The sequence below is a fragment of the Staurois parvus genome, unplaced genomic scaffold, assembly GCF_062004578.1.
Source record: "Staurois parvus isolate SC_StPar_1 unplaced genomic scaffold, SC_StPar_1.0 ptg002984l, whole genome shotgun sequence".
Classification (NCBI taxonomy): Eukaryota; Metazoa; Chordata; class Amphibia; order Anura; family Ranidae; genus Staurois; species Staurois parvus.
Window position 1 is genome coordinate 1690 of NW_028320780.1, and position 17650 is coordinate 19339.

Genomic DNA, 17650 nt, shown 5'->3' on the forward strand with positions numbered 1-17650 from the left:
ATGATGGGGGTATATTATGGGGGGTATATGATGGGGGGTATATGATGGGGGTATATGATGGGGGGGTATATGATGGGGGTATATGATGGGGGGTATATGATGGGGGTATATGATGGGGGGTATATGATGGGGGAGTATATGATGGGGGTATATGATGGGGGTATATGATGGGGGGGTATATGATGGGGGGTATATGATGGGGGTATATGATGGGGGTATATGATGGGGGGTATATGATGGGGGTATATGATGGGGGGGTATATGATGGGGGGTATATGATGGGGGTATATGATGGGGGGGTATATGATGGGGGTATATGATGGGGGGTATATGATGGGGGGTATATGATGGGGGGTATATGATGGGGGGGTATATGATGGGGGGTATATGATGGGAGTATATGATGGGGGGGGGGGGGATTTTATGACATTTGTCTGGTCCTTGAAGGGGGAGGGGATATTTTGTGATGATGGAGGAGGTAGGGGGGGGGTCTCCCAGTGACGTCACTCCTCTCTCTCGGGCTCCCCCCGGTGGTCGGCTCCGGATTCTGCGCACTGATCTCCATCCTCCTCCGCCTGACACCGGGGATCCCCGACCGTCCATTCCTCCCATTCCTCCGCCGGGACCGAGCGGGAGAACGGGGCGGGGAGCACCGGGGGGAGGAGAGATCCGGGAGGAGCCGGGCGGAGGGATTCAGCACCTCGGAGAGCAGCCGGATGGCGGAACACCGGAGCCGGGGGGGGGACCGGGGGGTGTAGAGGGACCAACCGGGGACAGGGAGCGCCCCGAGGAGGAGGATGATGGCCCAATTCCTGCTACTGCACCTCTCCCTGCTGGGACTACTGAGGAGTGAGTACTACGACCCCTGTCATTACCACCCCCCAACACCCCATCATTACCAACCCCCCCTTACACCCCATCATCACCCATCCCCCATCATTACCACCCCCCATCCCTCCCCCCCTACACCCATCATCACCCATCCCCCATCATTACCACCCCCCAACACCCCATCATTACCACCCCCCAACACCCACCCCTTACACCCCATCATCACCCATCCCCCATCATTACCACCCCCCATCCCCCATCATTACCACCCCCCATCCCCCCCCTACACCCATCATCACCCATCCCCCATCATTACCACCCCCCAACACCCCATCATTACCACCCCCCCTTACACCCCATCATCACCCATCCCCCATCATTACCACCCCCCATCCCCCCTACACCCATCATCACCCATCCCCCATCATTACCACCCCCTACACCCATCATCACCCATCCCCCCAACACCCCATCCCCCCTCATTACCACCCCCCATCACCCCTACACCCCATAATCACCCATCCCCCCCAACAACCCATCACCTCCACCCATCCCCAATCATCACTCCCCTCCCCCACACCCATCATCACCCATCCCCCAACACCCCCATCATACTCCATCACCCCCAATATCCCCATCCCACCTATCATGGCTCATACCCATCAGCCATCACCCCCAATACCCCACCAGCCCTCATATCCCTCCCCCTCTGTACACATCACCCCAAATACTTCATAGCTGTATCACCCCCAACACTTGATCACCCCATTTCCCCAACACCCCATCAGCTCAACACATCTCAACTGAGACCCAATCACCCCAAAACACCCATCACTTCACTATCCCAACACCCCATCCCCCAACATGTCAACATCACCCCGAACACTCCCAACACCCCATCAACCCAAAACCTCATCTCTACTAACATCTCATCACCCCCAACACCCCATCACTCAATGTACCCCAACAACTTCAGTACCTCTCTGCCCCAACACCCATCACTTTAGTATCCCAACATGTCCTCACCCCCAACACTTCGTCACCCCATTATCCCAACACCCCATCAACCCAAACCCTCATCTCTACTAACACCCCATCACCCCCAAACCCAGTTATTCCCAACACCCTATCACCTCATTACCACTGACACCCCAACACCCTATCACCTCATTACCACTGACACCCCAAGAACTCCAGTACTTCACCACCAAAGCTTCAATATTACCTAAATGTCATCATTCCCATCGCTGACCCATCCCCGACCCATCGCCAATCCGTCACCCCATCCCCGATCCATCACTACCCCATCCTAGATCCATCGCTGACCCACCACTGACCCATCATTGATCCATCGCCGATCCATCACCCCCTCACCGACCCATCACCCCCTCACCGACCCATCTCCGATCCATCGCTGACCCATCACTGATCAATCGCCGATCCATCGCTGACCCATCACTGATCAATCGCCGATCCATCACCGACCCATCACCCCCTCACCGACCCATCTTCGACCCATCACTGATCAATCGCCGATCCATCGCTGACCCATCACTGATCAATCGCCGATCCATCGCTGACCCATCACCCCATCACTGACCCGTCACCGATCCATCGCCGATCTGTCACCCCATCACTGACCCGTCACCGATCCATCACCCCATCACTGACCCGTCACCGATCCATCACCCATCCATCACCGATCCATCATTGACCCATCAGTACCCCATCATTGACCCATCAGTACCCCATCATTGACCCATCAGTACCCCATCATTGACCCATCAGTACCCCATCCCCGATCCATCACTGACCCATCAACCAACCATCACCGACCCATCACCGATCTATTACTGACCTATCACCCCATCATTGACCCATCACTAACCCATCCCCGATCCATCACTGACCCATCCCCGATCCATCACTGACCCATCCCCGATCCATCACTGACCCATCCCCGATCCATCACTGACCCATCCCCGATCCATCACTGACCCATCCCCGATCCATCACTGACCCATCCCCGATCCATCACTGACCCATCCCCGATCCATCACTGACCCAACCCCGATCCATCACTGACCCATCCCCGATCCATCACTGACCCGTCCCCGATCCATCACTGACCCGTCACCGATCCATTACTGACCCGTCACCGATCCATCACCCCATCACCGACCCATCAACCATCCATCACCGACCCATCCCCGATCCATCACTGACCCATCCCCGATCCATCACTGACCCATCCCCGATCCATCACTGACCCATCCCCGATCCATCACTGACCCATCCCCGATCCATCCCCGATCCATCACTGACCCATCGCCGATCTATTACTGACCCATCACCGACCCACCCCCGATCCATCGCCGACCCACCCCCGATCCATCGCCGACCCACCCCCGATCCATCGCCGACCCACCCCCGATCCATCGCCGACCCACCCCCGACCCATCGCCGATCCGTCACCCCATCGCCGATCCATCGCCGATCCATCGCTGACCCATCGCCGATCCATCGCTGATCCATCGCCGACCCATCACTGACCCATCGCCGATCCGTCACCCCATCACCGACCCATCGCCGATCCGTCACCCCATCACCGACCCATCGCCGATCCGTCACCCCATCACCGACCCATCCCCGATCCATCACCGACCCATCACCCCATCGCTGACCCATCACTACCCAATCCCCGATCCATCACTACCCAATCCCCGATCCATCACTACCCAATCCCCGATCCATCACTACCCAATCCCCGATCCATCACTACTCAATCCCCGATCCATCACTACCCAATCCCCGATCCATCACTACCCAATCCCCGATCCATCACTACCCAATCCCCGATCCATCACTACTCAATCCCCGATCCATCACTACTCAATCCCCGATCCATCACTACTCAATCCCCGATCCATCACTACCCAATCCCCGATCCATCACTACCCAATCCCCGATCCATCACTACCCAATCCCCGATCCATCACTACTCAATCCCCGATCCATCACTACCCAATCCCCGATCCATCACTACCCAATCCCCGATCCATCACTACTCAATCCCCGATCCATCACTACTCAATCCCCGATCCATCACTACCCAATCCCCGATCCATCACTACCCAATCCCCGATCCATCACTACCCAATCCCCGATCCATCACTACCCAATCCCCGATCCATCACTACTCAATCCCCGATCCATCACTACTCAATCCCCGATCCATCACTACTCAATCCCCGATCCATCACTACTCAATCCCCGATCCATCACTACCCCATCCTAGATCCATCGCCGACCCATCACTGACCCATCCCCGGTCCATCACTGACCCATCCCCGGTCCATTACTGACCCATCACCCCATCCCCGATCTATCACTGACCCATTACTGACCCATCACCCCATCCCCGATCCATTATTGACCCATCACCCCATCCCCGATCCATTATTGACCCATCACCCCATCCCCGATCCATTATTGACCCATCACCCCATCCCCGATCCATTACTGACCCATCCCCGATCCATCACTGACCCATCACCCCATCACTGACCCATCACCCCATCACTGACCCATCCCCGATCCATTACTGACCCATCACCCCATCACTGACCCATCCCCGATCCATTACTGACCCATCACCCCATCCCTGACCCATCACCGACTCATCACCGATCCATCACCCCATCCCCGACCCATCACCCCATCCCGATCCATCACTGACCCATCACCCCATCCCCGATCCATCACTGACCCATCACCCCATCACCGATCCATCATTGACCCATCACCGATCCATCATTGACCCATCACTGACCCATCACCCCATCACTGATCCATCTCCGATCCATCACTGATCCATCTCCGATCCATCACTGATCCATCACCGACCCATCTCTGACCCATCACCGACCCATCACGGACCCATCTCCGATCCATCACCAACCCATCTCCGATCCATCACCGACCCATCTCTGATCCATCATTGATCCATCACTGACCCATCACCGACCCATCACCGACCCATCTCCGACCCATCTCCGATCCATCACTGATCCATCACCAACCCATCTCCGACCCATCACCCCATCACTGACCCATCCCCGATCCATTACTGACCCATCACCCCATCCCTGACCCATCCCCGATCCATCGCCGATCCATCACCCCATCCCGACCCATCACCGATCCATCACTGACCCATCACCCCATCCCCGATCCATCACTGACCCATCACCGATCCATCATTGACCCATCACTGATCCATCTCCGATCCATCACTGATCCATCTCCGATCCATCACTGATCCATCTCCGATCCATCACTGATCCATCTCCGATCCATCACTGATCCATCTCCGATCCATCACTGATCCATCTCCGATCCATCACTGATCCATCACCGACCCATCTCTGATCCATCACCGACCCATCTCTGATCCATCACCGACCCATCACCGACCCATCATTGATCCATCACCGACCCATCACCGACCCATCTCCGACCCATCTCCGACCCATCACCGACCCATCACCGACCCATCTTCGACCCATCACCGACCCATCTCCGACCCATCTCCGACCCATCACCGACCCATCACCGACCCATCTTCGACCCATCACCGACCCATCTCCGATCCATCACCGACCCATCTCCGACCCATCACCGACCCATCTCCGACCCAATCCCTGATCCGTCACTACCCAATCCCCGATCCACCACTACCCAATCCCCGATCCACCACTACCCAATCCCCGATCCACCACTACCCCATCCTAGATCCATCGCCGACCCATCACTGACCCATCCCCGGTCCATCACTGACCCATCCCCGGTCCATCACTGACCCATCCCCGATCCATCACTGACCCATTACTGACCCATCACCCCATCCCCGATCCATCACTGACCCATTACTGACCCATCACCCCATCCCCGATCCATTATTGACCCATCACCCCATCCCCGATCCATTATTGACCCATCACCCCATCCCCGATCCATTATTGACCCATCACCCCATCCCCGATCCATTACTGACCCATCCCCGATCCATTACTGACCCATCCCCGATCCATTACTGACCCATCACTGACCCATCACCCCATCACTGACCCATCCCCGATCCATTACTGACCCATCACCCCATCACTGACCCATCCCCGATCCATTACTGACCCATCACCCCATCCCTGACCCATCACCGACCCATCACCGACTCATCACCGACCCATCACCCCATCCCCGACCCATCACCCCATCCCGACCCATCCCCGATCCATCACTGACCCATCACCCCATCCCCGATCCATCACTGACCCATCACCCCATCACCGATCCATCATTGACCCATCACCGATCCATCATTGACCCATCACCGATCCATCATTGACCCATCACCGATCCATCATTGACCCATCACCGACCCATCACCCCATCTCTGACCCATCACCGACCCATCTCTGATCCATCATTGATCCATCTCCGACCCATCACCGACCCATCTCCGACCCATCTCCGATCCATCTCCGATCCATCACTGATCCATCACCAACCCATCTCCGATCCATCACTGATCCATCACCAACCCATCTCCGACCCATCACCCCATCACTGACCCATCCCCGATCCATTACTGACCCATCACCCCATCCCTGACCCATCCCGACCCATCACCGATCCATCACCCCATCCCGACCCATCACCGATCCATCACCCCATCCCGACCCATCCCCGATCCATCACTGACCCATCATTGACCCATCACTGATCCATCATTGACCCATCACCGACCCATCACCCCATCACTGATCCATCACTGATCCATCACTGATCCATCTCCGATCCATCTCCGATCCATCTCCGATCCATCTCCGACCCATCACCGACCCATCACCGACCCATCACCGACCCATCACCGACCCATCTCCGACCCATCACCGACCCATCTCCGACCCATCTCCGACCCATCTCTGACCCATCTCTGACCCATCTCTGACCCATCTCCGACCCATCTCCGACCCATTTCCGACCCATCACCGACCCATCACCGACCCATCACTGACCCATCACTGACCCATCACCGACTCATCACCGACCCTTCTCCGACCCATCACCGACCCATCTCTGACCCATCTCCGACCCATCTCCGATCCATCTCTGACCCATCTCCGACCCATCACCCCATCACCGACCCATCACCCCATCCCGACCCATCACCGATCCATCACCCCATACATATATGTGACCCCACCATACAGCTGTGTGTGGGGGGGGCGGGTGTATGGAATGTATATTCATGGATCTCGGTATTGGGAATTATTTCTAGGTCGGAGGGGGGGGGACTGTTGGGTGTTGTTGGTCTCCTTTGTATATGATGTATATATGATGTATATATGATGTATATGGTGTATATATGATGTATATGATGTATATGGTGTATATATGATGTATATGATGTATATGGTGTATATATGGTGTATATATGGTGTATATATGGTGTATATATGGTATATATGATGTATATGGTGTATATGGTGTGTATATGGTGTATATGGTGTATATATGGTATATATGATGTATATGGTGTATATGGTGTGTATATGGTGTATATGGTGTATATATGATGTATATGATGTATATATGGTGTATATATGGTGTATAAGGTGTATATATGATGTATATATGGTGTATATGGTGTATATATGGTGTATATATGGTGTATATATGGTATATATGATGTATATGGTGTATATGGTGTGTATATGGTGTATATGGTGTATATATGGTGTATATATGATGTATATGGTGTATATGGTGTGTATATGGTGTATATGGTGTATATATGGTGTATATGGTGTATATATGGTGTATATATGGTGTATATGGTGTATATATGGTGTATATATGATGTATATGGTGTATATATGATGTATATGGTGTATATATGGTGTATATGGTGTATATATGATGTATATGGTGTATATATGATGTATATGGTGTATATATGGTGTATATATGGTGTATATGGTGTATATATGGTGTATATATGGTGTATATGGTGTATATATGGTGTATATATGATGTATATGGTGTATATATGATGTATATGGTGTATATATGATGTATATGGTGTATATATGGTGTATATGGTGTATATATGGTGTATATATGGTGTATATGGTGTATATATGGTGTATATATGGTGTATATGGTGTATATATGGTGTATATATGATGTATATGGTGTATATATGATGTATATGATGTATATATGGTGTATATATGGTGTATATATGGTGTATATGGTGTATATATGATGTATATGGTGTATATGATGTATATATGATGTATATGATGTATATATGATGTATATATGGTGTATATATGATGTATATGATGTATATATGATGTATATGATGTATATATGATGTATATGGTGTATATATGGTGTATATATGATGTATATGATGTATATATGATGTATATGGTGTATATATGATGTATATGATGTATATATGATGTATATGATGTATATATGATGTATATGGTGTATATGGTGTGTATATGATGTATATATGATGTATATGATGTATATGGTGTATATATGATGTATATGATGTATATGGTGTATATATGATGTATATGATGTATATGGTGTGTATATGATGTATATATGATGTATATGGTGTATATATGGTGTATATATGATGTATATATGATGTGTATATGATGTATATGATGTATATATGATGTATATGGTGTATATATGGTGTATATGGTGTATATATGATGTATATATGGTGTATATGGTGTATATATGGTGTATATATGGTGTATACAGTCATGGCCGAAATTGTTGGCACCCTTGATATTTCTCCAGGAAATCATGTATTTCTCACGAAACGTATTGCATTAACACATGTTTTGCTATACACATGTTTATTCCCTTTGTGTGTATTGGGACAAAACAAAAAAAGGAGGAAAGAAAGCAAATTCGACATAATGTCACACAAACCTCCAAAAATGGGCTGGACAAAAGTATTGGCACCCTTTCACAACTGCGGATAAATAAGAATGTTACAAGCATGTGATGCTCCTGTAAACTCACCTGGGGCAAGTAACAGGTGTGGGCAATATAGAAATCACACCTGAAAGCAGATAAAAAGGAGAGACGTTCACTTAACCTTTGCATTGTGTGTCTGTCTGTGCCACACTAAGCATGGACAACAGAAAGAGGAGACGAGAACTGTCTGAGGACCTGAGAACCAAAATTGTGGCAAAATATCAACAATCTCAAGGTTACAAGTCCATCTCCAGAGAACTAGATTTGCCTTTGTCCACAGTGCGCAACATTATCAAGAAGTTTGCAACCCATGGCACTGTAGCTAATCTCCCTGGTCGTGGACGGATGAGGAAAATTGATGAAAGATTGCAACGCAGAATAGTCCGGATGGTGGATAAGCAGCCCCAAACATGTTCCAAAGACATTCAAGCTGTCCTGCAGGCTCAGGGAGCATCAGTGTCAGCGCGAACTATCCGTCGACATTTAAATGAAATGAAACGCTATGGCAGGAGACCCAGGAGGACCCCACTGCTGACACAGAGACATAAAAAAGCAAGACTACAGTTTGCCAAAATGTACTTGAGTAAGCCAAAAGCCTTCTGGGAAAACGTCTTGTGGACAGATGAGACCAAGATAGAGCTTTTCGGTAAAGCACATCATTCTACTGTTTACCGAAAACGGAATGAGGCCTACAAAGAACAAAACACAGTACCTACGGTAAAATATGGTGGAGGTTCAATGATGTTTTGGGGTTGTTTTGCTGCCTCTGGCACTGGGTGCCTTGACTGTGTGCAAGGCATCATGAAATCTGAGGATTACCAAAGGATTTTGGGTCGCACTGTAGGGCCCAGTGTCAGAAAGCTGGGTTTGCGTCCAAGATCCTGGGTCTTCCAGCAGGACAATGACCCCAAACATACGTCAAAAAGCACTCAGAAATGGATGGCAAAGAAGCGCTGGAGAGTTCTGAAGTGGCCAGCAATGAGCCCAGATCTAAATCCCATTGAACACCTGTGGAGAGATCTTAAAATTGCTGTTGGGAAAAGGTGTCCTTCCAATAAGAGAGACCTGGAGCTGTTTGCAAAGGAAGAGTGGTCCAAAATTCCGGGTGAGAGGTGTCAGAAGCTTATTGATGGTTATAGGAAGCGACTGATTTCAGTTATGTTTTCCAAAGGGTGTGCAACCAAATATTAAGTTAAGGGTGCCAATACTTTTGTCCAGCCCATTTTTGGGGTTTTGTGTGACATTATGTCATATTTGCTTTTCTGCCTCTGTTTTATATTTGTTCCAATACATACAAAGGGAATAAACATGTGTATAGCAAAACATGTGTTAATGCAATACCTTTTTTGTGTGAAATACTTGATTTTCAGGAAAAATATCAAGGGTGCCAACAATTTCGGCCATGACTGTATATGGTATATATGGTGTATATGATGTATATATGGTGTATATATGGTATATATGGTGTATATGGTGTATATATGGTATATATGATGTATATATGGTGTATATGGTGTATATATGGTGTATATATGGTGTATATATGGTATATATGATGTATATATGGTGTATATATGGTATATATGATGTATATATGGTGTATATATGGTGTATATGGTGTATATATGGTGTATATATGGTGTATATATGGTATATATGGTGTATATGGTGTATATATGGTGTATATATGGTATATATGGTGTATATGGTGTATATATGGTGTATATGGTGTATATATGGTGTATATGGTGTATATATGGTGTATATATGGTGTATATATGGTATATATGATGTATATATGGTGTATATATGGTGTATATGGTGTATATATGATGTATATGGTGTATATGGTGTATATATGATGTATATATGGTGTATATATGATGTATATATGATGTATATGGTGTATATATGATGTATATGATGTATATGGTGTATATGGTGTATATATGGTGTATATGGTGTATATATGATGTATATGGTGTATATATGATGTATATGGTGTATATATGATGTATATGGTGTATATATGATGTATATGATGTATATGGTGTATATGGTGTATATATGATGTATATGGTGTATATATGATGTATATGATGTATATGGTGTATATGGTGTATATATGATGTATATGGTGTATATATGATGTATATGGTGTATATATGATGTATATGATGTATATATGATGTATATGATGTATATGGTGTATATATGATGTATATATGGTGTATATGGTATGTATATGGTGTATATATGATGTATATATGATGTATATGGTGTATATATGATGTATATGATGTATATATGGTGTATATATGATGTATATATGATGTATATGGTGTATATATGATGTATATGATGTATATATGGTGTATATATGATGTATATGATGTATATGATGTATATATGATGTATATATGGTGTATATGGTGTATATATGGTGTATATATGATGTATATATGGTGTATATATGATGTATATATGGTGTATATATGATGTATATATGATGTATATGATGTATATATGATGTATATGGTGTATATATGATGTATATATGATGTATATATGGTGTATATGATGTATATATGATGTATATATGATGTATATATGATGTATATATGATGTATATATGGTGTATATATGGTGTATATATGATGTATATATGGTGTATATATGATGTATATATGGTGTATATGATGTATATATGATGTATATATGGTGTATATATGATGTATATATGGTGTATATATGATGTATATATGATGTATATGGTGTATATATGATGTATATATGGTGTATATATGGTGTATATATGATGTATATGGTGTATATATGATGTATATATGATGTATATATGATGTATATATGGTGTATATATGTGTATACTATGTGGGGTGTAGTATATATAGGGTGTATACTATGTGGGGTGTAGTATATATAGGGTGTATACTATGTGGGGTGTAGTATATAGGGTGTATATAGGGTGTATACTATGTGGGGTGTAGTATATAGGGTGTATATAGGGTGTATACTATGTGGGGTGCAGTATATATATAGGGTGTATATAGGGTGTATACTATGTGGGGTGTAGTATATATAGGGTGTATATAGGGTGTATACTATGTGGGGTGTAGTATATAGGGTGTATATAGGGTGTATACTATGTGGGTGCAGTATATATATATGGTGTATATAGGGTGTATATAGGGTGTATACTATGTGGGGTGTAGTATATATAGGGTGTATACTATGTGGGGTGTAGTATATATAGGGTGTATACTATGTGGGGTGTAGTATATAGGGTGTATATAGGGTGTATATAGGGTGTATACTATGTGGGGTGTAGTATATATAGGGTGTATACTATGTGGGGTGTAGTATATAGGGTGTATATAGGGTGTATACTATGTGGGGTGCAGTATATATAGGGTGTATATAGGGTGTATACTATGTGGGGTGTAGTATATATAGGGTGTATATAGTGTGTATACTATGTGGGGTGTAGTATATAGGGTGTATATAAGGTGTATACTATGTGGGGTGCAGTATATATATAGGGTGTATATAGGGTGTATACTATGTGGGGTGTAGTATATATAGGGTGTTTATAGGGTGTATATAGGGTGTATACTATGTGGGGTGTAGTATATAGGGTGTATATAGGGTGTATACTATGTGGGGTGTAGTATATAGGGTGTATATAGGGTGTATACTATGTGGGGTGTAGTATATATAGGGTGTATACTATGTGGGGTGTAGTATATATAGGGTGTATACTATGTGGGGTGTAGTATATATAGGGTGTATATAGTGTGTATACTATGTGGGGTGTAAGTATATAGGGTGTATATAAGGTGTATACTATGTGGGGTGCAGTATATATATAGGGTGTATATAGGGTGTATACTATGTGGGGTGTAGTATATATAGGGTGTTTATAGGGTGTATATAGGGTGTATACTATGTGGGGTGTAGTATATAGGGTGTATATAGGGTGTATACTATGTGGGGTGTAGTATATAGGGTGTATATAGGGTGTATACTATGTGGGGTGCAGTATATATATATGGTGTATATAGGGTGTATATAGGGTGTATACTATGTGGGGTGTAGTATATATAGGGTGTATACTATGTGGGGTGTAGTATATATAGGGTGTATACTATGTGGGGTGTAGTATATATAGGGTGTATACTATGTGGGGTGTAGTATATATAGGGTGTATACTATGTGGGGTGTAGTATATATAGGGTGTATACTATGTGGGGTGTAGTATATATAGGGTGTATACTATGTGGGGTGTAGTATATATAGGGTGTATACTATGTGGGGTGTAGTATATATAGGGTGTATACTATGTGGGGTGTAGTATATATAGGGTGTATACTATGTGGGGTGTAGTATATATAGGGTGTATACTATGTGGGGTGTAGTATATATAGGGTGTATACTATGTGGGGTGTAGTATATAGGGTGTATATAGGGTGTATACTATGTGGGGTGTAGTATATATAGGGTGTATACTATGTGGGGTGTAGTATATATAGGGTGTATACTATGTGGGGTGTAGTATATATAGGGTGTATACTATGTGGGGTGTAGTATATAGGGTGTATATAGGGTGTATACTATGTGGGGTGTAGTATATAGGGTGTATATAGGGTGTATACTATGGGGGGTGTAGTATATGGAGGTCTCTCGGTGAGTATATCGTGTCTCGGTGTCCTCCTCTCCTCCCCATATATATATATATATAGTATTGTATACGGGGGAGGTGTATACTCCAACACTCGGATATGGATCCATGTTTGTGTTCCATCGCTGCATACAGATCCGTCTATACCGTGTATATATACTACCCAACCTCCAACCATTGATACATTGTGTATATAGTGGGAGGGGGCTCCATTGATACATTGTATATAGTGGGAGGGGCTCCATTGATACATTGTATATATAGTGGGAGGGGCTCCATTGATACATTGTATATATAGTGGGAGGGGCTCCATTGATACATTGTATATAGTGGGAGGGGGCTCCATTGATACATTGTATATAGTGGGAGGGGGCTCCATTGATACATTGTATATATAGTGGGAGGGGCTCCATTGATACATTGTATATATAGTGGGAGGGGGCTCCATTGATACATTGTATATATAGTGGGAGGGGCTCCATTGATACATTGTGTATATAGTGGGAGGGGCTCCATTGATACATTGTGTATAGTGGGAGGGGCTCCATTGATACATTATATATAGTGGGAGGGGCTCCATTGATACATTGTATATAGTGGGAGGGGCTCCATTGATACATTGTATATAGTGGGAGGGGCTCCATTGATACATTGTGTATATAGTGGGAGGGGCTCCATTGATACATTGTGTATATAGTGGGAGGGGCTCCATTGATACATTGTGTAGTGCTGAGTCTGCAGTCCTGTCAGTGTATATTGTAGTATCTGTGCTGACCTCACATCCATTTCCTCTGGTGTAATGTATGGGGGGGGGGGGGGTGATGTATATCGGGGGGAGCAGTGTAATGTATATGGGGGGGCGGTGTGATGTATATGGGGGGGCGGTGTGATGTAAATGGGGGGGCGGTGTAATGTGGGGGGGGAGAGGTGTAATGTATGGGGGGGGAGCGGTGTAATGTATATGGGGGGGGGAGGTGTGATGTATATGGGGGGGAGAGGTGTGATGTATATGGGGGGGGGAGCGGTGTGATGTATATGGGGGGGGGAGCGGTGTGATGTATATGGGGGGGGGCGGTGTAATGTATATGGGGGGGGGAGCGGTGTAATGTATATGGGGGGGAGAGGTGTGATGTATGGGGGGGGGCGGTGTAATGTATGGGGGGGAGAGGTGTAATGTATGGGGGGGGGGCGGTGTAATGTATGGGGGGGGACGGTGTAATGTATGGGGGGGGGGGCGGTGTAATGTATGGGGGGCAGTTTGATGTATATGGGGGGGAACGGTGTAATGTATGGGGGGAGCGGTGTGATGTATGGGGGGGGGGAGCGGTGTGATGTATGGGGGGGGGGAGCGGTGTAATGTATGGGGGGGGGGAGCGGTGTAATGTATGGGGGGGAGCGGTGTGATGTATATGGGGGGGCGGTGTAATGTATATTGGGGGGGGGAGCGGTGTAATGTATGGGGGGGAGCGGTGTGATGTATGGGAGGGGGGAGCGGTGTGATGTATGGGGGGGGAGCGGTGTAATGTATGAGGGGGAGCGGTGTGATGTATGGGGGGGAGCGGTGTGATGTATGGGGGGGAGTGGTGTGATGTATGGGAGGGGGGAGCGGTGTGATGTATGGGGGGGGAGCGGTGTGATGGGGGGGAGCGGTGTGATGTATGGGGGGGGGAAGCGGTGTAATGTATGGGGGGGGGAGCGGTGTAATGTATGGGGGGGGAGTGGTGTAATGTATATGGGGGGGCGGTGTAATGTATATTGGGGGGGGGGAGCGGTGTAATGTATGGGAGGGGGGAGCGGTGTGATGTATGGGAGGGGGGAGCGGTGTGATGTATGGGGGGGGGAGCGGTGTAATGTATGGGGGGGGGAGCGGTGTGATGTATGGGGGGGGGAGCGGTGTGATGTATGGGGGGGGAGCGGTGTGATGTATGGGGGGGGAGCGGTGTGATGTATGGGGGGGGGGAGCGGTGTGATGTATGGGGGGGGAGCGGTGTGATGGGGGGGAGCGGTGTGATGTATGGGGGGGGGGGAGCGGTGTGATGTATGGGGGGGGAGCGGTGTGATGGGGGGGAGCGGTGTGATGTATGGGGGGGGGGAGCGGTGTGATGTATGGGGGGGGAGCGGTGTGATGGGGGGAGCGGTGTGATGTATGGGGGGGGGAGCGGTGTGATGTATGGGAGGGGGGAGCGGTGTGATGTATGGGAGGGGGGAGCGGTGTGATGTATGGGGGGGGAGCGGTGTGATGGGGGGGAGCGGTGTGATGTATGGGGGGGGGAGCGGTGTGATGTATGGGGGGGGAGCGGTGTGATGGGGGGGAGCGGTGTGATGTATGGGGGGGGGGAGCGGTGTGATGTATTGGGGGGGGGGAAGCGGTGTGATGTATGGGGGGGGGGGGTGGGGCTGTGCATTTCCAGTCCGCAGGTCATGTTATGTTTCCAGCGTCGTGTCATGCGTGTGTCCCGTGTGTCGTGTCATGCGTGTGTCCCGTGTGTCGTGTCATGCGTGTGTCCCGTGTGTCGTGTCATGCGTGTGTCCCGTGTGTCGTGTCATGCGTGTGTCCCGTGTGTCGTGTCATGCGTGTGTCCCGTGTGTCGTGTCATGCGTGTGTCCCGTGTGTCGTGTCATGCGTGTGTCCCATGTGTCGTGTCATGCGTGTGTCCCGTGTGTCGTGTCATGCGTGTGTCCCGTGTGAGCGCCATGCATACGTTGTCTGGACTGCGGCCATCTTGCGGTGAAGCGCGGACGCGGCGGTGACATCACTCGTTGCTCTGCGATCCGACGTCCATCATGTATGTAGTTTGGGTTGCCATGGCGAAGGTTTCCTCGCTCCTTCCGTATAATGCGCACAGCGTGGAGGCGGAGAGATCCGTACACGGCGAGCGCAGAGCGCGGGAAGGTCGCGGGATAATCGCTTTCCTGCGCAGGGAATTGGTTGCGATTTAATGTCCATCGGGGAAAAACTAAGCGGGCGAGAAAATCCCACCGAAACCGTCTCCTCGCACTCCGGGGTCCCATCACCTGCGTGTGTCATGGCTGTGCGACCATTTATAGGAGCTGTCCCTGGTGGAAAGATGGCGCCCCCCATGTCTGGTGCAGGAGCTGAGCGATCCGGAGATGGGAGAGGAATGTTCAGCCAACCAGAGGAAGTGAGAGGGACACAGGATAGTACCCACCCTGCATACCATCACCCCCATCATCCCTCATACCTCTCACCCCCATCATCCCTCGTACCCATCACCCCCCATCATCCCTCGTACCCATCACCCCCATCATCCCTCATACCATCACCCCCATCATCCCTCATACCTCTCACCCCCATACCCATCACCCCCATCATCCCTCATACCTATCACCCCCATCATCCCTCATACCTCTCACCCCCATACCTCTCACCCCCATACCCATCACCCCCATCATCCCTCATACCTCTCACCCCCATACCCATCACCCCCATCATCCCTCATACCTCTCACCCCCATCAACCCTCGTACCCATCACCCCCCATCATCCCTCGTACCCATCACCCCCATCATCCCTCATACCATCACCCCCATCATCCCTCATACCTCTCACCCCCATACCCATCACCCCCATCATCCCTCATACCTATCACCCCCATCATCCCTCATACCTATCACCCCCATCATCCCTCATACCTCTCACCCCCATACCCATCACCCCCATCATCCCTCATACCTCTCACCCCCATACCCATCACCCCCATCATCCCTCATACCTCTCACCCCCATACCCATCACCCCCATCATCCCTCATACCTCTCACCCTCATACCTATCACCCCCATCATCCCTCATACCATCACCCCCATCATCCCTCATACCTCTCACCCCCATACCCATCACCCCCATCATCCCTCATACCTCCACCCCCATACCCATCACCCCCATCATCCCTCTTACCTCTCACCCCCATACCCATCACCCCCATCATCCCTCATACCTCTCACCCCCATACCCATCACCCCCATCATCCCTCATACCTATCACCCCCATCATCCCTCATACCTATCACCCCCATCATCCTC

The 17650-nt window shown here is 48.3% G+C and overlaps 1 protein-coding gene across 1 annotated transcript in view; it reads left to right on the forward strand.

Moving 5' to 3' along the window:
* Window positions 1–544: 544 nt before the first annotated feature.
* The window catches only part of CHRNB2 (cholinergic receptor nicotinic beta 2 subunit), a 51026-nt gene continuing 33920 nt past the window's right edge, over window positions 545–17650 (forward strand). Inside the window, exon 1 of the mRNA XM_089667040.1 lies at window positions 545–849. Coding sequence (XP_089523166.1) covers window positions 798–849 — 52 coding nt within the window. The 5' untranslated portion in view covers window positions 545–797. The remainder of the gene's footprint in view (window positions 850–17650) is intronic.